Source organism: Accipiter gentilis, chromosome 27 (genome assembly GCF_929443795.1).
Source record: "Accipiter gentilis chromosome 27, bAccGen1.1, whole genome shotgun sequence".
Classification (NCBI taxonomy): Eukaryota; Metazoa; Chordata; class Aves; order Accipitriformes; family Accipitridae; genus Astur; species Astur gentilis.
Window position 1 is genome coordinate 3,604,704 of NC_064906.1, and position 18,849 is coordinate 3,623,552.

The window sequence follows — 18,849 nt, forward strand, 5'->3', positions numbered from 1 at the left end:
CACTGGAAATTGTCTCCAGTATGGTAATTACTAGAAATTGAATTATCTAGAGTCAATGGCTTTGACATACGCCCTGTATATAGGTGGGATTAACCACCTGTAGGGACTGCAGATGGTGTTTATACTGCCCTGACTGCTCAGAGACTTGAGGAAGAGACAGCTTTACTGCTTTGCTTTGGCTCCACACATTTCGTGCCAACAGCAGCAACAGGAGTAAAACCACCACTCTGTCAAGCATTCAAGACCACTTCATAGATCCCAAACTGCAGTGAGTCTACACTGTGGGGACTGCAGTTGTGCTTTAGGGCCTCCATCACAGTAGCTGCCTTGCAGTCCATGCTGCATGTATTCTCTCACCCTTGTGACACTAGGAATTACCAATTCTATTTTGCCAATCGAGATGTGAGGCCAAAGCAAAGCCTACCGAGGAGCTGGTCAGGAATCTTTTCTAGTAAAGAAAATTTATAAATTCTGGATCAAAGCCATAGCTGACCAAATCATGTAGGATGATACAGCATATTTTTCCATCATGTCCCTGCTTTGTTGGTCCTATCTGCTAAAAAGATTTCAGTCTCCATATGAAAATTTATAATGGACAACTGTAGTGAATTATTATGCATCTGTAGTAATCAGTGGGTTTTCTGAAATCTTAGGTCCTGAACTCGTAGGAATATATATGAAATGTAATCTTCATTATTCCTAATTAAGAGATTGTGAGGATTCTAGTACAATCTAAAGGCTGACCTCTTGCTCCAATCTTAAAATATATTAGTTTTATTTTAACATCATTACTCCTTGGAGGGAATAGGTATGAGTCCTTGCTTCTAAAAAGGATGAACAACACGGACCTCAATGCAAGATGAGAACCCAAAGATACAGAGCAAGAGAGATCATCTCTCGCTAATAAACTAAATTCAGAAACATTTCTTCTTCTTTCCTAGGGTTTTGCTGTTCTTTCTAACAGTTAGGTTGCTTATTTCAAAATGTGCCACTTGTAGAAGGAGGCAAAGCCATGCAACTAGGCCAATCTCTGATTGCAAAAACAAGCAAAGTTTGTTATATTTTCAAAAAGAGCTACTTGTGCTTTCAAATGCTGAGCATTCTGTTTGCAATAAATTTCTCTGCATACTCAAAAAAAAAAGCATTGGAAAAGAAATACATAGTTTAAAGTACTTGAAGAGTCTTCCCAGCTCTCATTACCTTACTTTTAATTACCATAATTTTGCACTTCAGGTTATTTCAACCACATCAGATAAGTCTTACCATTCTTAACTAACTAAGAAGAAGCCTTGTAGAAACAAGCATGTTCCGCAGTAAAAGGGTTTTGTCCTTGACAGAGAATAGTTAAGGAAAAAAAAAACAACAAGAAAAAACAGCAATAAAAAAACACACACCACAACCAGCTACCAGCCACCTCTTCATCAAAATCTTATTATCTGAAGGGAAAAAGAGAAATGGAAGGAGGCAAATCACTTTCCTAGTTCTTCAGTCAACTGCTGCATGAGCGCTTTGTTTTCAAACACACCTCTTAAAATAATTAAACTATTTCGTGCCAAGTATTCTAAGGACCTGCACCATAGGTAATTATTTACCTGTTCTCAGTTACATATCACGAAAGATATATCTCTGCAAGTCAGGCAGGAACTCCCAGCTCAGTTCTTCAACTTCAAAGCTACCTTTAAAACCCCTGGCACTTGCAGAGGCATCTACTACATGTCCGTTGAAATAGATGCTTTTTCATGATACCTTTACCAATGCCTTCCAAAGCAGAAACATAAAAGGAATTAAATCTCTAGAAGGTAATTAATACTGTAGTGACCTCAGTCCACGGAGAGTAAGGTTATCAAAGGGGTGATCGTGGTAGAGCGCTCTCCTGCGTGTAGTCAATGACCAATTGTTACTCTTGGGTAATTCTTTTCTGTACTGACATTTTTCATGATAAAGCCACTTTAGAGGGCCGAAACTCAGGGCAGTTATTTTAAAAATAAACAAGACTTAAAGAGCAAAGTACAGGTAACTAGAAATGCAAATACATAAATCTATTTCAAACACTGCTACCTTCAGCAAGATGAAAGCTGGTTTAACGTCAACTTCATATAGAAGAACTTGATAGCAATGGATAAAGGGACAAACCTAAGACACTAGCAAAGTGCCTCAGCTGGAGTTTGTTGACAGCTCTGAACTGAATTTAGGATGTACCATCACATCTACAAAGAGTCTGGTATAAAACCAATAAGTGTTAAAGCTTACAGCTTTAGATAGCTGAAAATATCACTCTCTTGTCAAAAAGCCCCAAACTAAGTGTTTCTAAAGGACTTTTTGCCAGTATCCTGAAGTATACATCAGGGTCCCATGAGAAAGACATGTCAAGCGAGAGCTGGGGGAGGCAGGGAAGGCGAGGGGGGCTCAGTTCCCTCAAACTCTGTGTGACACCAGCTGGGAGCTGCCAAGAAACCACTCTGCTTGCAGCATCTTCATTAAAAGGCCTAGATAGCTGCCAAATTAACCTCAAGGAGAGGTTATCTTTATCTGTCAGAGTGGTAAAGAAAATTATTAATTATTTTATTGTGGTAGGCACGTAAGACAATAGAGGCTAGTGGGGAGGTGGCCTAGTTATCTTGCCAGTTATCTCACCTCAGCAGTTTGCTGCTGCGCACCCAGGCAGAAATAATACCCGGCAGGAGATTACAAACCTCTCAAGTTTCATCTTTATGGTGGAAAATGTCCTGGATGTGACACAGGCACCCATCCTGTTTTTCCTGGTCGCCTGACCCTAGAGCCAGGCGGAGGGCAGATGGGTGCCATGCATCCCCTCTCCCACTCGGAGAGGAGCTAGAAGGAGCGGGCGCACCCCCTCTCCTCCCTCCTTCTTCAGCCACTCCTGACAAAAAGCAGGCCCAGGTAGGAAAGAAAAACCAACCTGTAGTGTTCAGAGGTACGCTTTTTGCAACTATTTTGCAGTTTGGGGTTTTTTCCAGGTTTCCCGGAAGGACAGATTTCAGCACTTCTGCTGAAGGTGACACCATGAGGCCAAGTGCCTCTGGCAGCCAGAGTCGTCACTGGAAAGTCCCCAGCAAAGCGCCTTGGCTCCGAAGGCAGTAAGCACCATTTCCAGGACAAGAAATTGCAATAAATGCCCCTCCTTTGCTCACTAATACACTCAAATGCGAAAAGGACTGACATCAGCCTTTGAAAGTAACCACTGTGCTCGTTTTAAAATTAAAGCAGACCACGTGTTGACCTCCAACTACACCGCCCAGAATGAAAAATCAGGACAACTGTTTAAGACACCAAATGACATCACTTTAGTTAATGAAACCTGTCTATCAACATAATTCACTTAAACACTTGTCACGTTCAAAGCTGCTTTAAAATTACATTACAGAGATTTACACAAACTGTCCCCAGCTTTCTTGATCAAGCTAAGGTACAGGAATACCTTCACTTTCTGTATAGGTTTATAAGAAATTAAATGCAAACACAAGGGCAAAATTAACTTACTGAATATTTTTATTTCCAAACTTGTGTGTTGCCTGGAAAATGTATTTTCTATTTTTTTTTTTTTACCTCTGAGCCATTAAAAATATTTCTTCTGTGACACGATTCCTCTGTCCAGACATGAAAAGACTTAATAAATCATGCTGACTAATACTCTCCTGAACTTCAGTTTTTTCATTTGTTTGTTAATATTACATGCTACCACAGAAGTCAAAGTTTTTTAAAAAACCAAGCCCTACAGCTAATTTTCTTCCCCCAAAGCCATCATGTTTTCAAACACCACCTTATAATCTTTCAATTTGAAAAAGTGGATTGAGGACAGTGATATTTTTCACATCTACCTGTGCAAGTGTGTGTGACTGCATAAAATACATATATGAGGGCTTGTTACACACAGTATGATATAGTGGACTGGTCAACATGAATTGATTAGAAGAGAACAGTTCATAAAGAGATTTGACTTCAAGAGAATTTGCTCATCTAAAGCAAGTGTTGGTTCTTAGTGCTCACATCAAGAAATCTTGACATGCCAAAAAGGAAAAACAAATACAATTGCTCATTAGGACCTTCTTGTCCCAACTCCAAGCTTGCTTTGTCCTAAGAGAAAGCCAGGCAAAAAACCATAGAACTCTCCTTTGGCTTAAATCACCCAAAGTATCTTGTTCTTTCTTGCCATCATGAAGTCAATAACAGTAAAACGAATGCCTGTTTTTTCTAGTGTTTAAAATCAAGTTTCTAGCCCCTTTCTCAGAGATGCAAATACATAAATAACAATAAAACAAAGGGGTTTGTTCTCTCTTCAGGGCAAAGGTAAAAAACCTCCTCTGTTTTCCATCCGACCAAGCTTCCAAAAAAAGTCTTCCTAGTGCCTTCTTTACAAGGCTTTACACAAAGCAAACTCAGAGCAGCATATGAAGCATTGCCCCTGCGTGCAGCTGGCTTCCTTGAGCATGATCTCTTAGCTCCCTGCCCTTGCCGATCCCTCAGCTAAATCTTCTTCTTTATATGATTTAGTTTGGGTCTCCTAACAATGAGTAGCCATAGTTGCTACTCAGCTCTGCCAGTTTGCTTTGCCTTCCCACACAAACCAGCCTAGCCTACACCTTCCCTTCAAAAAATGGTCTGCTAAACTTAGTAGATTTGAGGAGTTTATCTCTTAGGTCCATTTTGTTCAGTTGCAAAAGTTGGTGCGAGTTATTAGGAAGGCTGCTAGAATGAAATGTTCAAATAATTCCCCACAATTATGCATACGAGGCTCATCTGCACAGATGCACAAGCTTTGTGATAGTATGGCCCAAGTGATGCAGTTGGCAAAACTAAAACTACCCGAGAAACGCACTGAAACCATCACCCAGAAGAATACTGCTTTTCCCATTGTGTTATTTCATTCAAAATATTTACAAATCGATCATTTAAAATACACTCAGGGCCATGCATCCTGCAGACAATAGTCTTTTGAAAGCTACCCCTTAAGACTACTACAGTTACAATACTATTTAAGGATGTTGCAACTACATGTTTTAAACAAAAACCTACTGTAAAAATCCTTTTACTAAGAAATGCAAAACATTCCCTGTCTTCAGACCAATCTTTGGGATAAATACGATATTCTGACTTCTAGATTCAGATGTTCAGGGGACAGCACAATCGAATATACACTGTTTATTTTTTTGTATCAAATGGCCTTATCTCACTTAAATATTTTTCTAAAATACAGCATGCAACAGTACACTAAGCAAAGCGGAGCAGAAAATGGCATCATGGGAACACAGTAATCAAGAGCATATTTAAAAAATAGGTTACTATTTTTGAAAATTAGTGGTACTTTTAAGTCAATTCAAACAACTTTCCTCCAAATGTTTCATTTCTTTTAATAGTGTTACCGGCACTGAAATAAATGCACCAAAAGAAACTTTGCCTCAAGTCCAAGGCTCCCTCTTGAATAATTCAAAAGCAGTGCTTAATTAAAGGGCCCTCACTCCATTTCTTTACTTTTCCCATGTTGTGTTACAGTACAATATGCCTCTACAAGGAGGCATAAGCACCTATGCTGCTTCCATTTTCTTTGGCAATGCAATTATACCACCCTTAAAGTGACTCTGAACTAGCAATATTGACAACTGAAATACCCAGAGTTTTTTACACAACTGCTATCAGCAAGAAAAACTTCCGAGTGTCCTTAAATCTAGTCATTTGTGTTGTGGCAAGAACTAGAAAAGGCAAAGCTTCCACAGCCACTTTTCCTCTTGACGTCTCTCCTGAAAGGGGTGGTAGATTGTGAGGCTCTAATGCCTCACAGAAATTAGAGACTCCAAAACTGATAGCAGACAAGCACTTGGAGACTCTGCCATTGGACCTTTTGTTTCAGCCTGGAAGGGCTAAGGTATTTTCCCCCAGCTAAATCAGTTGGCCTAATTAAGAAGTTCTCCCCCACCCCATAAATCCTGCTTGTCTCGTGCCTGTAGAGCATTACAGCCAGAAGAACACCTATAGCGCCCGCTTCAAACAAGAGCTGTGTACACACAACTTTAAAACTGCAGAAACAAGTTAATCTACTGTTCTGAATATGGTTTGTGAGGGCAGCTACTGGGAACCTTCAACGCATAACGGTATATGAGAGAGAAAATTGTACAGCAATTTTGTGTGTCACCGTTAATTTACTTGTCTACTAAAACAAATATCAAACTTATAATGTAAATAATACAAGCAGTACTGATAAGGTACATGGGATATTCCCTATGGGATGTTAGCATTACATGGAAATCAAAGAACAGTTGTGCCTTACAGACATGACAGAAGATGTCATGTGAATCTGTATAAAAATGGCCTGCGTTTTTAAAGCAGTGAAAGGAGCCAGTCCAGCTAAAAAGCTAACTGCAACACCACAAACATCCAAGACTGCAAAGTCTACATGCGTGGAAACTAGATTCAGGCAAGGTGAACCTTTGCCAAACCCTAACATCAGACAAGCTGCTGTCCTGGCTGATTTTTCTGAGCAGATCTACTGCCTTTACCAGGCTGCCAGTGAATCTGAAAAATCCATTGTGGCCTTCTGTGCAGTTTTAACACCTGGTGAGGGGAGGCAGTTGCGAGTTGAAGACACAGACTCTCAGGCACATCCCTTCAGCTCTGGACAGGTCAGTCTGTCTGCACTGCCCAGCTGAGTGCTGGAGTTAATCCATAAGGGAGAGAAGATATGGGTCACTTTTGTCACTGCAGCTCTGCTCTTTTTTTACTTTGTTATGGGTCACTACAGCATTACTGTGTTAATTGACCATTATCCTGATTTCCAGTCATTAGTTAGAATTTCAGATTAATCTGATCAAACAAAACATACCTTGTGAAAGTAAACACTCATTGATCCACTTCAGACTCTAGAGTCTATTTTAGGCAGTGCAGGCTAACACAGGTTCTTTGATACTTCAGATTAAACCTTGTATTCAGATGTGTTATTTCTAACAGATTGCTTTGCACGTTTTAGACATTTGTATTTTTAAAGGGAAAACTGGAGCTCTGTCATGACAAATTCTGCATTTTATGCACTACAGGACACCATTACCACCAAAGAATCCTTCCACCTCCACTAAAAACTGGAACTTTTTTTTTACCCATGTATAAATTATTTATAATAATTACAGCATAAAACAGATGGGAAAAAAGTCCATGCCCTACTCTGCTTCTTTTAGATGCATAAAGGCCACACACAAATTTCAGGTGTATTCTAACCTCCCCATACATAAAAATAATCTGAACACCCAATCTGTGTTTCCTGTTTTTGTTGGACAACTCCTTGGATTCCTCAGACTATTTTAGACCTTAGACAGGTTATACCAGTATAATTATGTGAATTATGGGTACAGGGTTTTTTAACTGGTGTAGATGTGTTACTGTGAGCCATAATGGGAAGGTAAAAATCACCGCAGAAAAGGTGATTTGGTTTTGTCTCCCAGCCTGGAATAAAACACTCCAATCCATATAAGCCCATGCTGCTGGAAGGGATGTTTCCACTGTTCTGTATGAGAATAGGTAAAGCAAGAAAAAAAAAGCCCTTCTTCTTGGTGGAAAGACTGAAGTCATGAGGGACAACTTCCTTGTACATTTGGTATAATCCTTTCAAGTACGTTTGGTATAATGCAGTTCTAAACAAAACCTCTCAAAATAAGCACTGTGAACAGTACAAAATTACTTCTGCTTCTACTTATCTTTCACTTGCAGAGTTCTCAGTTGTCATAAATCTACTTGCTCTGCAGCTGTTCATAAAACCCTTCCTATCAAAACCCTATTATTGTTGTTAAACGATTTTATTTTAAAACCAACAACATGGAGATACTGCTCATACATTATGAAGACTCAAACATGCAGAGAGACAGCCCTGCTTTATTTTGCACAGTCTGCCCTCAGCTCAGCTCCCTTGGCCTGCACAGTACCGGAGCTTCAAACGCTGACTCCTTTCATGACTCAGCTAGCAGCACAGTTTACTCTGCCAGTCCTTCAGTTGTGCCTGCACAAATGTTTGACAGGTCTTCCAGCAAAACAGACGAAGGAACTGATGGAGTTAAAAGGACAAAACCAAACAAAAAAACCTTTTGGGATGCTTTGACTAAATATAGGTGACATGGATCCCAGCCAAGGTGACAGCACATACAGAAGAAATACACTATGGTTTGAATGAATAACCATGATGTGCAAGGCTTGCTTGGACAAGAGAAAAATAGCAGGTTTACTGTATTTCTAAGACAACTCCAAGTTAGCTCAAAGAATGGTGAAGAATAAGAAAATGCCTCTGGATGGGTCCTATTTGGTCAAGACCTATACATTTTTTTTGGTAACCCAATCTCAGCGATTTTTTTTCTGGGACCTTCACCACGTCTGTGTGTCTGTCTGAAGACCCTGGGTAGAGATATTCTCAGTCAGTATGCTTTGGGAGGGTAAGAGCTCAAAAGGGAATGTTTTTAAGCCCCCGAGCACAGGAGATGAGCACTGGTCCTTGGGACTTTGCTGCTGAGCTCAGAGGTCTCACTTCTGTCAATGCAGCACAGAAAGGGCAGCCAGGGAGCGTGCCAACACAGGTCACCACCTGCTCAGACCAGCACCATGAAGGTCCACATTCAGAGGCCCAAACTCCCAAGGGGCATCCACCTGAGGGTGCCCTATCACTGCAGCATGATACAGGGTGGTGTTCACAAAATCATTGGTTTCTTTCTAGCTTACAGTCCCCACAGAGTTAAACTGCAAAAAGAAACAGCCAAAGGAGAACTTGTCCCCTCAGAACTTAAGAGGTACAAAAATTAGGTAGCTGCACTTTCAGGGACCTAAAGAGCTGGGACAGGAGGTTCCTTGACATTACAAAAGCAGTCTCAGACAGCAGATCTGTGTGGACAACTGAAGATCCACAGGTAGATGATGACTAATTTTTGGTCAAGCCAGCAAATCAAACTCAAGTACTGTGACAACAAAAGTGAAGGGAAATGAGGACTTCCAACCCATGTGGAGACATAGACTGCCTTTTTCTAAAAGAAGATATATCAAGATAAAGACTAGCATGTGACATTTAAGTACGTTAAGAACAGGACTCATGAGAAGAGAGCTGATGGCTTGTCTTTATTGATCATAATGATTTTCACAAATGCATAATGTTGTTGCCTTTCTTTTTAATATAAAATGTACTGACAACATTTGGGGCATTGGTTACCATCTCAGTAAGGTTCCAAAATACTCATCAGCTTCAGACAGTTACAGGGCACACTGCAAGCTGCTTGTTTTGAAATGAAGCATAAATACTGTTCAGCAGGCTCATACAAAAATGCTAAAGCTGACCCAGCCTTAAACAGAATAACACTCACAGAAAGCTGTATCTTACTAATTTTAACCTCATGGACTAGGCAAAATTAGGAGCCTTTGAATTCCAGTAACATAAACTCTTTAACTGTCTGTCATAAACAAATACCCAGACTTGTTTTTAACTGCATTTTCTGGTTCCTCTCTGACAGGTTCCCATATTATACTTACATGGGGACATACCATATTATGATAATAACGTATGCCCTCAAACTCAGAGGGAGTTTCCAAAATTCTTAGATCTAAATGTAGATCTTCTCATGCCGCCTGTAATCGCATGGAGATAGGACACACTCTCCTTTTCCTCTATAACTCTACACATACCATAGATACTTGATCTGTACTACCATCAGAGTACTCAAAACAAAACACAAGCAGATCAGTATCACCCCTGAATTTCAGTTCCTTTCAGCTGAAAAAAGTCTGTCAAATACTTGAACTACCAAGACATACAAGTCACTTAGACTTACAAGTTTCCCAGTTTAGAGACCATGCCAATGATGAAAGGACAATTAAAATACCTGAAATATGGGGGTTTTTTTGACAGAAACATAATTCATTCTTCCTCCTTGCTTACAAGCAAAGCACAACTTGTACTAATAAAAATATTGCAAACCGTAACCTTGTTTACATTTGTTATAGCAAGATAACACAATACTGCATATGCTGCTCTGAAAATAATTTTCATACAAATTAAAAGGTCAGCATGGGGATTTCCTAAGTACAAGTTTTGTTTACTATGGGACCTGGGTCACTAACTCGTCTTTGTGAATCAGCAGTTGCACGACAGTTAATTTTTGGTCAGAATTAATGAATGTTATTACTGCACTACCTAAAAGTGATTACTCAGGTAAGGCCTGGGACCAGAGGCCACTGAGCACTGGGGGGTCTGAGATGAGAAGGTGTGGCTCAGCTACAGATAGGGTTCCTGTTAAAGTTAACTTTCAGGATGAAAGGTGAACATAAGAGCAAGATACTGGTTCAGGAAGACCACTGCCTCCTTATGTATCTTCTATGAGACCTGCAGAAAAAGGTAGCAGAGGCAGTGACAAAGGTTAGTGCCACGACTTGCAGATCCTACTGACAACACCTCTGCTCCGAAGAGGAGCTAAGGTAAAGTCTACTACTGGTAGTAGCAATTTGGCTACGATGACATTGAAAGCTGGAAGAAATGACAGAGCTAGGGCAAGGATGGCAGTTCAGCCCAGCAAATACCAGCACAGACTAAAACCTGCTATCAAAGGGTAATGTGGCTTTATTTACATCTGGAATTAGAAGAGGGTGCTGGCCTAGAATAAAGGATAATACTGGAATTGGGTTTAGGGTTGGGGCTCAGGCCAGCAGATACTGATAAACTACAGCTTAGAAAGCGCCTCCAAGTTAACATGAAAAGTGGTACTGGTTTAAACCATCTGACTGCAGAGATCTGTGGGATAAGGAGTTAGATAATGTTAAGATTAGGAGTGGAATTAGGGTTTGAGGATACCCTGGAAGAGGTTGATAAACTGCATGATCTCGTTTTGGTATCAGGGAGGGCCACACACCATGATAAATGTGCCACATGACAGGGCTTCACACACCCTTAGCAGGCCCAACACCGCCCAGCATGCCAGGCCTACTCTGTCTATATCCTCTGTTGACCCAAGGCTCCCCAACCCATACACGTGCTGTAGACCCACTGCGTTCCTGACCCCTCAGGATTACTGTTTATGTACACTTCTGTCATGTGCGCAGGGAACCTGGCGTTCCCGAGATGTACAGCTTTCCTGTACCGTACATGCACGGTGTGCATGTACTGTGCAGGGGGGCAGGGAAGAGAGCCCCAAACAAGGAAGGCATCTGTCTGAAAACATGCAGTCCTTACTGTCTCTATTTCTCCCATCATTTGCACTAGGGCTGCCATATCCGAAATACATCAAAGACCAAAAAAAGTTAAAGCGTCTGGCAACCAACGTCTCCTCCCTTCACAGACGCATTTTTAAAAACAGTGGATCAAGTCTGTGCAGCAGGTTGGTCCTGCCAAGGAAATCAAAAGCCAAATATACCGAGAAGCAGCACAAAAGCTTGTCTGTGTCTTCTCCAAAAAGGAGCTTTGCCAATGATGATCTTGGCGGTACTATTTAGCATTTACCCTTTTCCCAATTCTTGGGAAAAGGTGTCCACCATGTTACTCAGCATTTTCCAGGTTAGGAGAGGGTTCAGGATTGACCTTGCCTACTTTACATTACAGAAAAACCTGACACATAGATATGTGTCACATAGATATCTTGTCTATCTCTGTGTTTTAATCACAAAATAGGTTCAACCACATTAGTGATTAACAGTGAAAAATTCAGTCTTAGTGGTAGACAGGCCTTGGACCTCACAATGATACTTTGTGGGAAAGGACAAAACATATAATCACATTTCAAGGACAAAATCATGTCCATACTGGGGACTATATAGTTAAAAACCTTGAAAATCAATATAAGTACACACAGCCCATCTCTACCGTTTTCCAAGCCTGCAATTTCAAGAATGCAGGGTAGGCAAGAACAGCAGTTGCTTAATTCAGTGAACAAACCTGCTTCAGCATTCACTACAAACTGCAGAGGAGAAAGCTTCACAGTTGAGTCTCGCTGAGAGGGAATCACAATAATCGAGCCTCCATGGTCACACTATTGTTGGGAAACAGTCACTGGGTAAATAAGGGTGTAGCCTGCAATATAGATTACCACTGGGGTGGGGGGAGAAAAAGCCACATGCAAAACATGGTCTTACCCCTGAAAACGTATAAGTCAAGCAAAAAGGATCTTACAAATCTGCACTGATTGTCAAAAATGCAGCAGAACAATGCTGCCATTCTAGTACTGTCAATGCAGTAATGACACAGAGTAGGGAATAAAGGTGAGTTGCAGAGTTAAGTCTGCAGCAAATATTTTAGGCAAAAGCAAAAACAGCAAGAAAAGAGAATTCCAAGGGATGGAGGAGTAAAAGTTAGGATGATGTAGAAATGACAGCCAAACTTCAGTTCACTAAGGTGAAGTCACAAAAGTGGTACATTTGCAGGATGATAAAAAATTAGTAGAAAAAGATTGTAAAAGTTAAAATGTAAAATGCTGATTTTAAAACATATAAATAGGCAGGTACCTCAGACTAGCAGAGATATGTATTAACAAAGAAGAACCAGAAAGGTGCCATCTTGGGTGAAATCTGACCAAACATTTTCTTAGCCTTTTTGTATTTCAGGGACATGTACCAGTGTAACTGAAGGAGTTCAGAGATGTTTTCCAAACTTATCTTTTCTTGTTTGCAGAAATCAAGTAAAGAACTTGCAAAGAAATCACTTCTACAAGACACTGCCCTCAGCTCTGCATATACAAATGTCTCTTTTGCCTCTGCACTAAGCGAAACTTCTTAACGATCCAACTTTGATTGTCCTACCAATTCACAGCATTTTTGCCAAACTGGGGGAAAAGATAATATATTGCATCTATCCTCTGCGCTGCTTGGAGCAGCTCCCACGGGGGCTTAACAGGGTGCTGCTGGCCACTTCTAGGGAAGATGACTGGGCGACGGGGAGGAGAGAGAGCAAAGCAACCTTCGCTCCTGCCTGCAGCGAGGGAGTGGCAGGGGCTTGAAGGGGAGAGCACTTCATCCAGCCAGGCACTCCCCATCATGGGGGAGCAAAAAGCCATTTCATTCATTGCTCCCTCTGACCCCTGCGTCTCTGAGGGAGGGAGAAAAAACAAAGGCATTAAGCATTTAGCATTATTTCTGATACAAGGAGGATACAAAAGCATCTCAAACAAAAGTTACTCCCATTCCAGTCTTCTAAGAGTTTCCCTCTTTACTGTCAACTCATCAGAAGTGGCAGGTTTTAGTGGGGTCTTGTTTCTGCATGCTAATGTGTCCTGATCTGGACACTCTTCTAGTCTCAGCTTCCACCACTACACTCTTAATTTCTGTGACACACTAAGCTTCTGGTCCTTAGATAGGACTTGCATTTACGAAGAAGCAATATACAGGGTTCAATCCTCTGGTACAAGGTAGCATACAATTTTCCAACCTGTATTAAACTCTCAGATTATTTATGAGGTAAACCAATTATACAAATTTTGTCAAAATCCATGCTTATTAATAACTCTGCCTGTACTAAGAGCTCACTGGGCTCTAAAATTTGTACTGAAGACTACTCTATAGAAAATAAGAGGGTTAATACTTTTAAATTATTGTTCACGGTAGCCCAGATAACATTAAAGAATCTGTTGCAATCAAAATACATAAGCTCTATTTCCAAATCTCACAACTCAGGTCAAGAACCACAACCATAATGATTGTCAATGAAATACTGTATCATGACTCACTCCATACAAATAAGCTATAAAAGTACTCCTCTACTTCAGTAGATGAGGGTGGCAAAGGAAAAAACTGATAAGGAATAATTAAACTAACACCACACTAATGAAAAGGTGAATTAATTCAAACAGCCCGTGAAGTATCCAAGTGTACACAAAGTAATTCAACAGACATTACACTGGAAGGCTGACTATCCAGTGCATGGATGAAATCAGAATGTGATATTAATGGCACATCCAAGGATAGAGTTGATCATGGATTTTCTGTTGCTTACTGTCAAACATGAAATACTACTGCATGTCATTTTTGCAAGCAAGCCTTACAGAATGACCAGAGAAATCAGAAAATGATACAGCCAGTATCACACTGGACAATAACACGGAAAATAGAGTTGATTTTCTCATTGATAAAAAAAGTGACATATCATATAAGCTGCCCATTACTGTACCTTCATGACATCTTTATAGGAATGAATGGCCTCAACTTCCGCTTTGTCATCATCATCATCATCCTCCACTCCTTCATCCAGAGCATCATATCCTTCATCTCTACTCCCATCTGTTTCTGTGGTGTTAGTCATGTAGTCAATAAGCTGCTCCAGTGGAGGACTTAATTCCCGCTCTTCATTGTCCTTCAAACCATAGTCCAGGGCTTTATAAATAATAATACCTAGTGATTCAATAACCTAGAAAAGTGAAAAAGAAATATTTATTAATGCCATTTACATGAATTAATAGGTCAGTCTAGGAACACCCTTTTCTGGTGTTTGTATAACAAACTTAGCCACTGAGAGGGCAATAAATATCAAAATTAAACAGAAAAATGATCCTCTAATACCTACAGTAGTACTTCGGTAACGCAGCACAGAACATGCAAGAGCAGGTCATACCACATACCTACTGCTTTCTTATTTAAAAGTTTTAAATAAAAATTCATAATTTAAAACGAAGCAGGACCTTTTTAGATTATTTTCCCTTTTTCCTTCTAATATGACAAACATCAAAATAACATTGCTCTAGACTTTGTAAAACTATATTACATGCATATGACCTCTTTTTTTTTGGGGGGGGGGGGCAGGTGGGAAGAAATTAAAAGAAAGAATAAACTAACATGAGTGGTCTCCCCCCTCCCACAAATTAATGGAACTTGGAAACTGCCCTTCAGTTTCTGCATCTCTTCATTGACCTGAGAGGTGTCTGGACATCCCAATATTAACTCACTGCGCACTGGGACATCAGCCCACAAGAACTCCTTTGTCTGTTGCACAGACGTTGGAGGCACACATATTCCACTGAGACTACCAACAACTGGATTTCATAGTAATGAGGTAGTACCTCAGTTTTTCACTGAACCTGAGGCTGCTTTTTTGTGCTCTGTCAAGAGCAAAGCAAACAGACGATGTACTCAGTGTAAGCTAGCAAAAAAAGTAATGAACATCCCAAAATGCTAAATGCACATTTTCTTTCTTGGCATGAATTATTTTCCTTACAAGTAATATTGAAGCTTCTAGCATTTTAAAGATGTCAAGAGATGGCATTTCAAACTGAGGAGTTTGGAAATGGGTATTAATGGAGAAGGAAGGGAAAATGGGCTTGCAGGAGTACACCACAAGAAGGTAATGTCACTGCTGGGAGATCCTTATCTGACAATGGAAGTAGGACTGGAGTTATTGCATGTAATCTCTGATCTTCCTTGTGTGTTGTGATGGCTAGCACGTCACACAAATGAGCAGACTCCAGTGTAGGAGTAGTTGGCACTAGAGCAACTTTAATAAGAGGAGCATTTCTAAACATACCAAACCTTGTCATCAAATGGCATTTTCTCTCATCTGGCTTTCAGTACTATCCTGGTCAACACACTTTTTAATGCAGATTTTTGAAATTCTATTTGGGTAAATAGGACAACAAAAATGTATTCTTAAAACATGAAATTTGACTCTACCGGCTTACTCATTTCAGCACAGCAAAGTATTTTTGGTCTGGGAGGCTGGAGGTTAGCAAAGACTTAAAATGATATCCTATTAGTTTACCTAGACAGACAATTTAATGAACTAGCTGTAGTCTGACAGCTTTACGCTTGCATACTTCACTCTTCTGTTGAGATTACTTTGCAGTGCAAATTCACTTTGCAAGACAGTGCTTATAAACAAGCAAACATAAAGCCCACCTAGTCTCTCAAATGTGTTCATATGTATTTGGAAAATATTCTTAAAATGCAGTTAAGAAAAGTGATTAGGCAAATTAATGAAGAAAAATTTGCCTTAATTTATTTAGTTCAAAGAAGAGCTTCTGACTTGGCAAATGCTAGTGAGACAGCAAAGTATACCAGGGAAGCATCACTGCATGCTTGCTCGGTTCTCATACCCTTCCCCAGACTTCTGCCATGACCTACTTTGGAGACAGGACACTGCACCATATAGACCTTAAAAATAGCTGTAACAGATCAAAGTTAACGTTTGCAGCATATCTAGCTTGCTTCTTAGAGAAGCTGGTTTGTAATAACTGTCTTGTAAAACTTGCATTGTTAAAATAAATCTGAAATTGTGAAAATTTTCACAAAACAAAATATATTCTACTAGTAGACATGTATGTTTCCTGTAACTCAGGTTCTGAGTACAATCTCAACATACACCCCTTCAGCCACTGAAAGGGAACAAAGAATACCAAGTTAATTCCAATTTGAAGTAGACCTAAATGAAAATGAAGTACAATTGAATAATCGCTTTGATATTTCAAACACTTGGGAGTAAACACAATGTGAGTAATTTCTAACTTTAATAAAAACTATATTTGAAAGAGCATAGCATAGATGAGGAGTGCAATGACCAAATTAGATGCAAAGAAAATAATGTCTTGTGCCATGCAGTGAGGGCTGCTGAACACAGCTTCTGGATTTTGCTACACCAACACTTCAAAAAAATAGAAGGCGGGGTGGGATGGGTGGTGGTGTGTGTGGGGGGGTGTGGTATAAAGAAAGTGTGCTCTCTCTGCCTCCTTCTGTTTGGGAAGAGGATTAAGGCATTCAAAAGCACTGTGGCTAAAACTGGATGACAGCTGCTGCTTTCTTTGATGTATCAGCAGTGGGGCTTCTGCAGTTCAATAATAAGGTTTGTGCATTTTTACGTACTATGAACAGATTTCATAATACATGCAAAGCTGACACAACACGAAAGCCTGCAACAGCACCAATTCAGACCTATATTTCAGTCTCTCAGCTCCTTATTTAGGAGTCGTGACCAAAACCATATTTATTCAGCGTCTGTCAGTATCACAGATTCTTCTCGCTGAAAGACAAAGCAGTGAACATCTTAACTGAGAAATTTTGCTTTGACATGCATTAAAATGGAAAACACTCAACGCCTTCAGTAATACTGGTTTACCAAGGATCTTGTAAAAACCACACAAGTGCCATATGAACATCAAACAGAAGTCACAGCATCGTCAATGCTTCTTCACATGGACAAAACTACTAATGCAACTTCACACAAATAAAACTTCTACATCTATATAACTAGAAACATAATATACAAGGTTAGACATTCAGCTCATCGCTGCTTAAAGGCATGAGTGCTGTCACTTTGCCTGTAATAGAAATCAAATACAAACAAAAAAGGAAAAGCTTTTTGCAGCTGAATGAATTAATTGATAAATAGGTGGGGTTTTTGAGTTGGATAATCAGGGACTATAAATGTGTTTTTTTTTAAAAGCACCAATTATTTACAAAGAAGTCACTGGTTCTAAACAATTATACGTGAAAATGGAGGTATAGTAGGAAAAACAAGGGTAAGGAGGGACTTAGCAAGGCTCTTTTAAACCAGAGTTGTACATTGACACACCGAAACAACTGCACGACACTGAAGTAAGTGCCAGAACTAATGATAAATGATACTACTCGATTCAGATGGGAAAATAAAAAAAGTTCTGCACCTTGAATTTTAGAATTCATTTGTTCCCAATTGATTTAAATTTTGGCGAAGGATCTGGTCTTTGTAAATCAATCAGTGGCTAAATAACTTAAAAAAATAAACAAGGAAGTCTGCGTTATTATGCTTTACACCTTCTCACCAAGTTCTTTTGAAAGTCATGGCTTCAGACCAAAAAAAAAAAAAACCAACACACTAACGTTTCTCACAGACTGAATTTGTACTCTGTTGTGCTTAAATCATTAGTGAAAGGGGAATTTTGTCTCACTGTGAGTATTCTTTCAGTTCCTACACCAGTCTGGACTCGTATTATACTGCTCTTTTTCAACAAGTTGCGATAAAGTTGCTGGAGCACTTTGACTTCAAACAAGATATAAAAACAATATCCTTGCGCTCCTTTTACACACGCAGCAAAACCAAACCCCAAACCATTCAGGTTCTTTTCATACACAAACACTGCATGGAACTTTCCATTTCGTATACCTTCCTCCAACACATGAAGGAATGCCTCTTGGAAGGGGGTTCATTAGGGTTTTAGGTCTTTTATATGACACAAATTATGTTCTTCCAAGGAACACTGCCAATTTAACATTCTCAACAACTCTTCAAATACACAGCCTTTGTATAGGAACCAAACATCTGAGACTTGCAAAAGTCTCGATCGAAATTACCATGAGTACTTCACTTATCTTTTTTTTTTTCCGGAGAAGAATCCTTTTTTCCCCTCAACATATATGTATGTGTCTCTGACTCTTGCTGAAGCGTAGATGAGAACAGGCAGAATCTGCATGCCATTCTCCCCACTCACCGCATGCACAATAGGGCACTGTCTGAGCTTTCATCCCCTTCCTAGGCTTGCCTCAATTTTTAAACAAAGCAACAAAGCCTAAGGACAGGCTTGTACTTACAGCAGCAAAGGGCTTTTTTTCAGCTCAAATGCCTGTCCCTCCCTAAAATTCTCCCTTCCTCCAAAAGCCACTCAGGTTTTGTATCCCTAAATTGGGATTAAAGATGCCATAAAGCTCCAGCTCCTAAAGTGAGTCAACTAACTTTGAACTTTCCCACAGGGACCTCAGATATGGCAACCAGTCACAAGGATATTTGCACTGTCTTTCACAAATTCTAATAAATTTTTTATTACAAATTTATACTACAATTATTATGTTTAAGTGCTCCCATTTCTTACCAGCAGATCTCCAACACACCTCACAAAGGAGAATCGCTCTGCCTTATAGTAAGAGTGCTGAGAGCCT

At 39.9% G+C, this 18,849-nt stretch overlaps 1 protein-coding gene across 4 annotated transcripts in view; it reads right to left on the bottom strand.

The window, feature by feature from the left end:
• The window catches only part of SPIRE1 (spire type actin nucleation factor 1), a 133,628-nt gene that overhangs the window by 60,668 nt on the left and 54,111 nt on the right, over positions 1–18,849 (bottom strand). For all 4 annotated transcript variants that reach the window (XM_049830326.1, XM_049830324.1, XM_049830325.1 and 1 more), the window contains exon 3: positions 14,123–14,359. In XM_049830326.1, the coding sequence (XP_049686283.1) occupies positions 14,123–14,359 (237 nt within the window). The remainder of the gene's footprint in view (positions 1–14,122; positions 14,360–18,849) is intronic.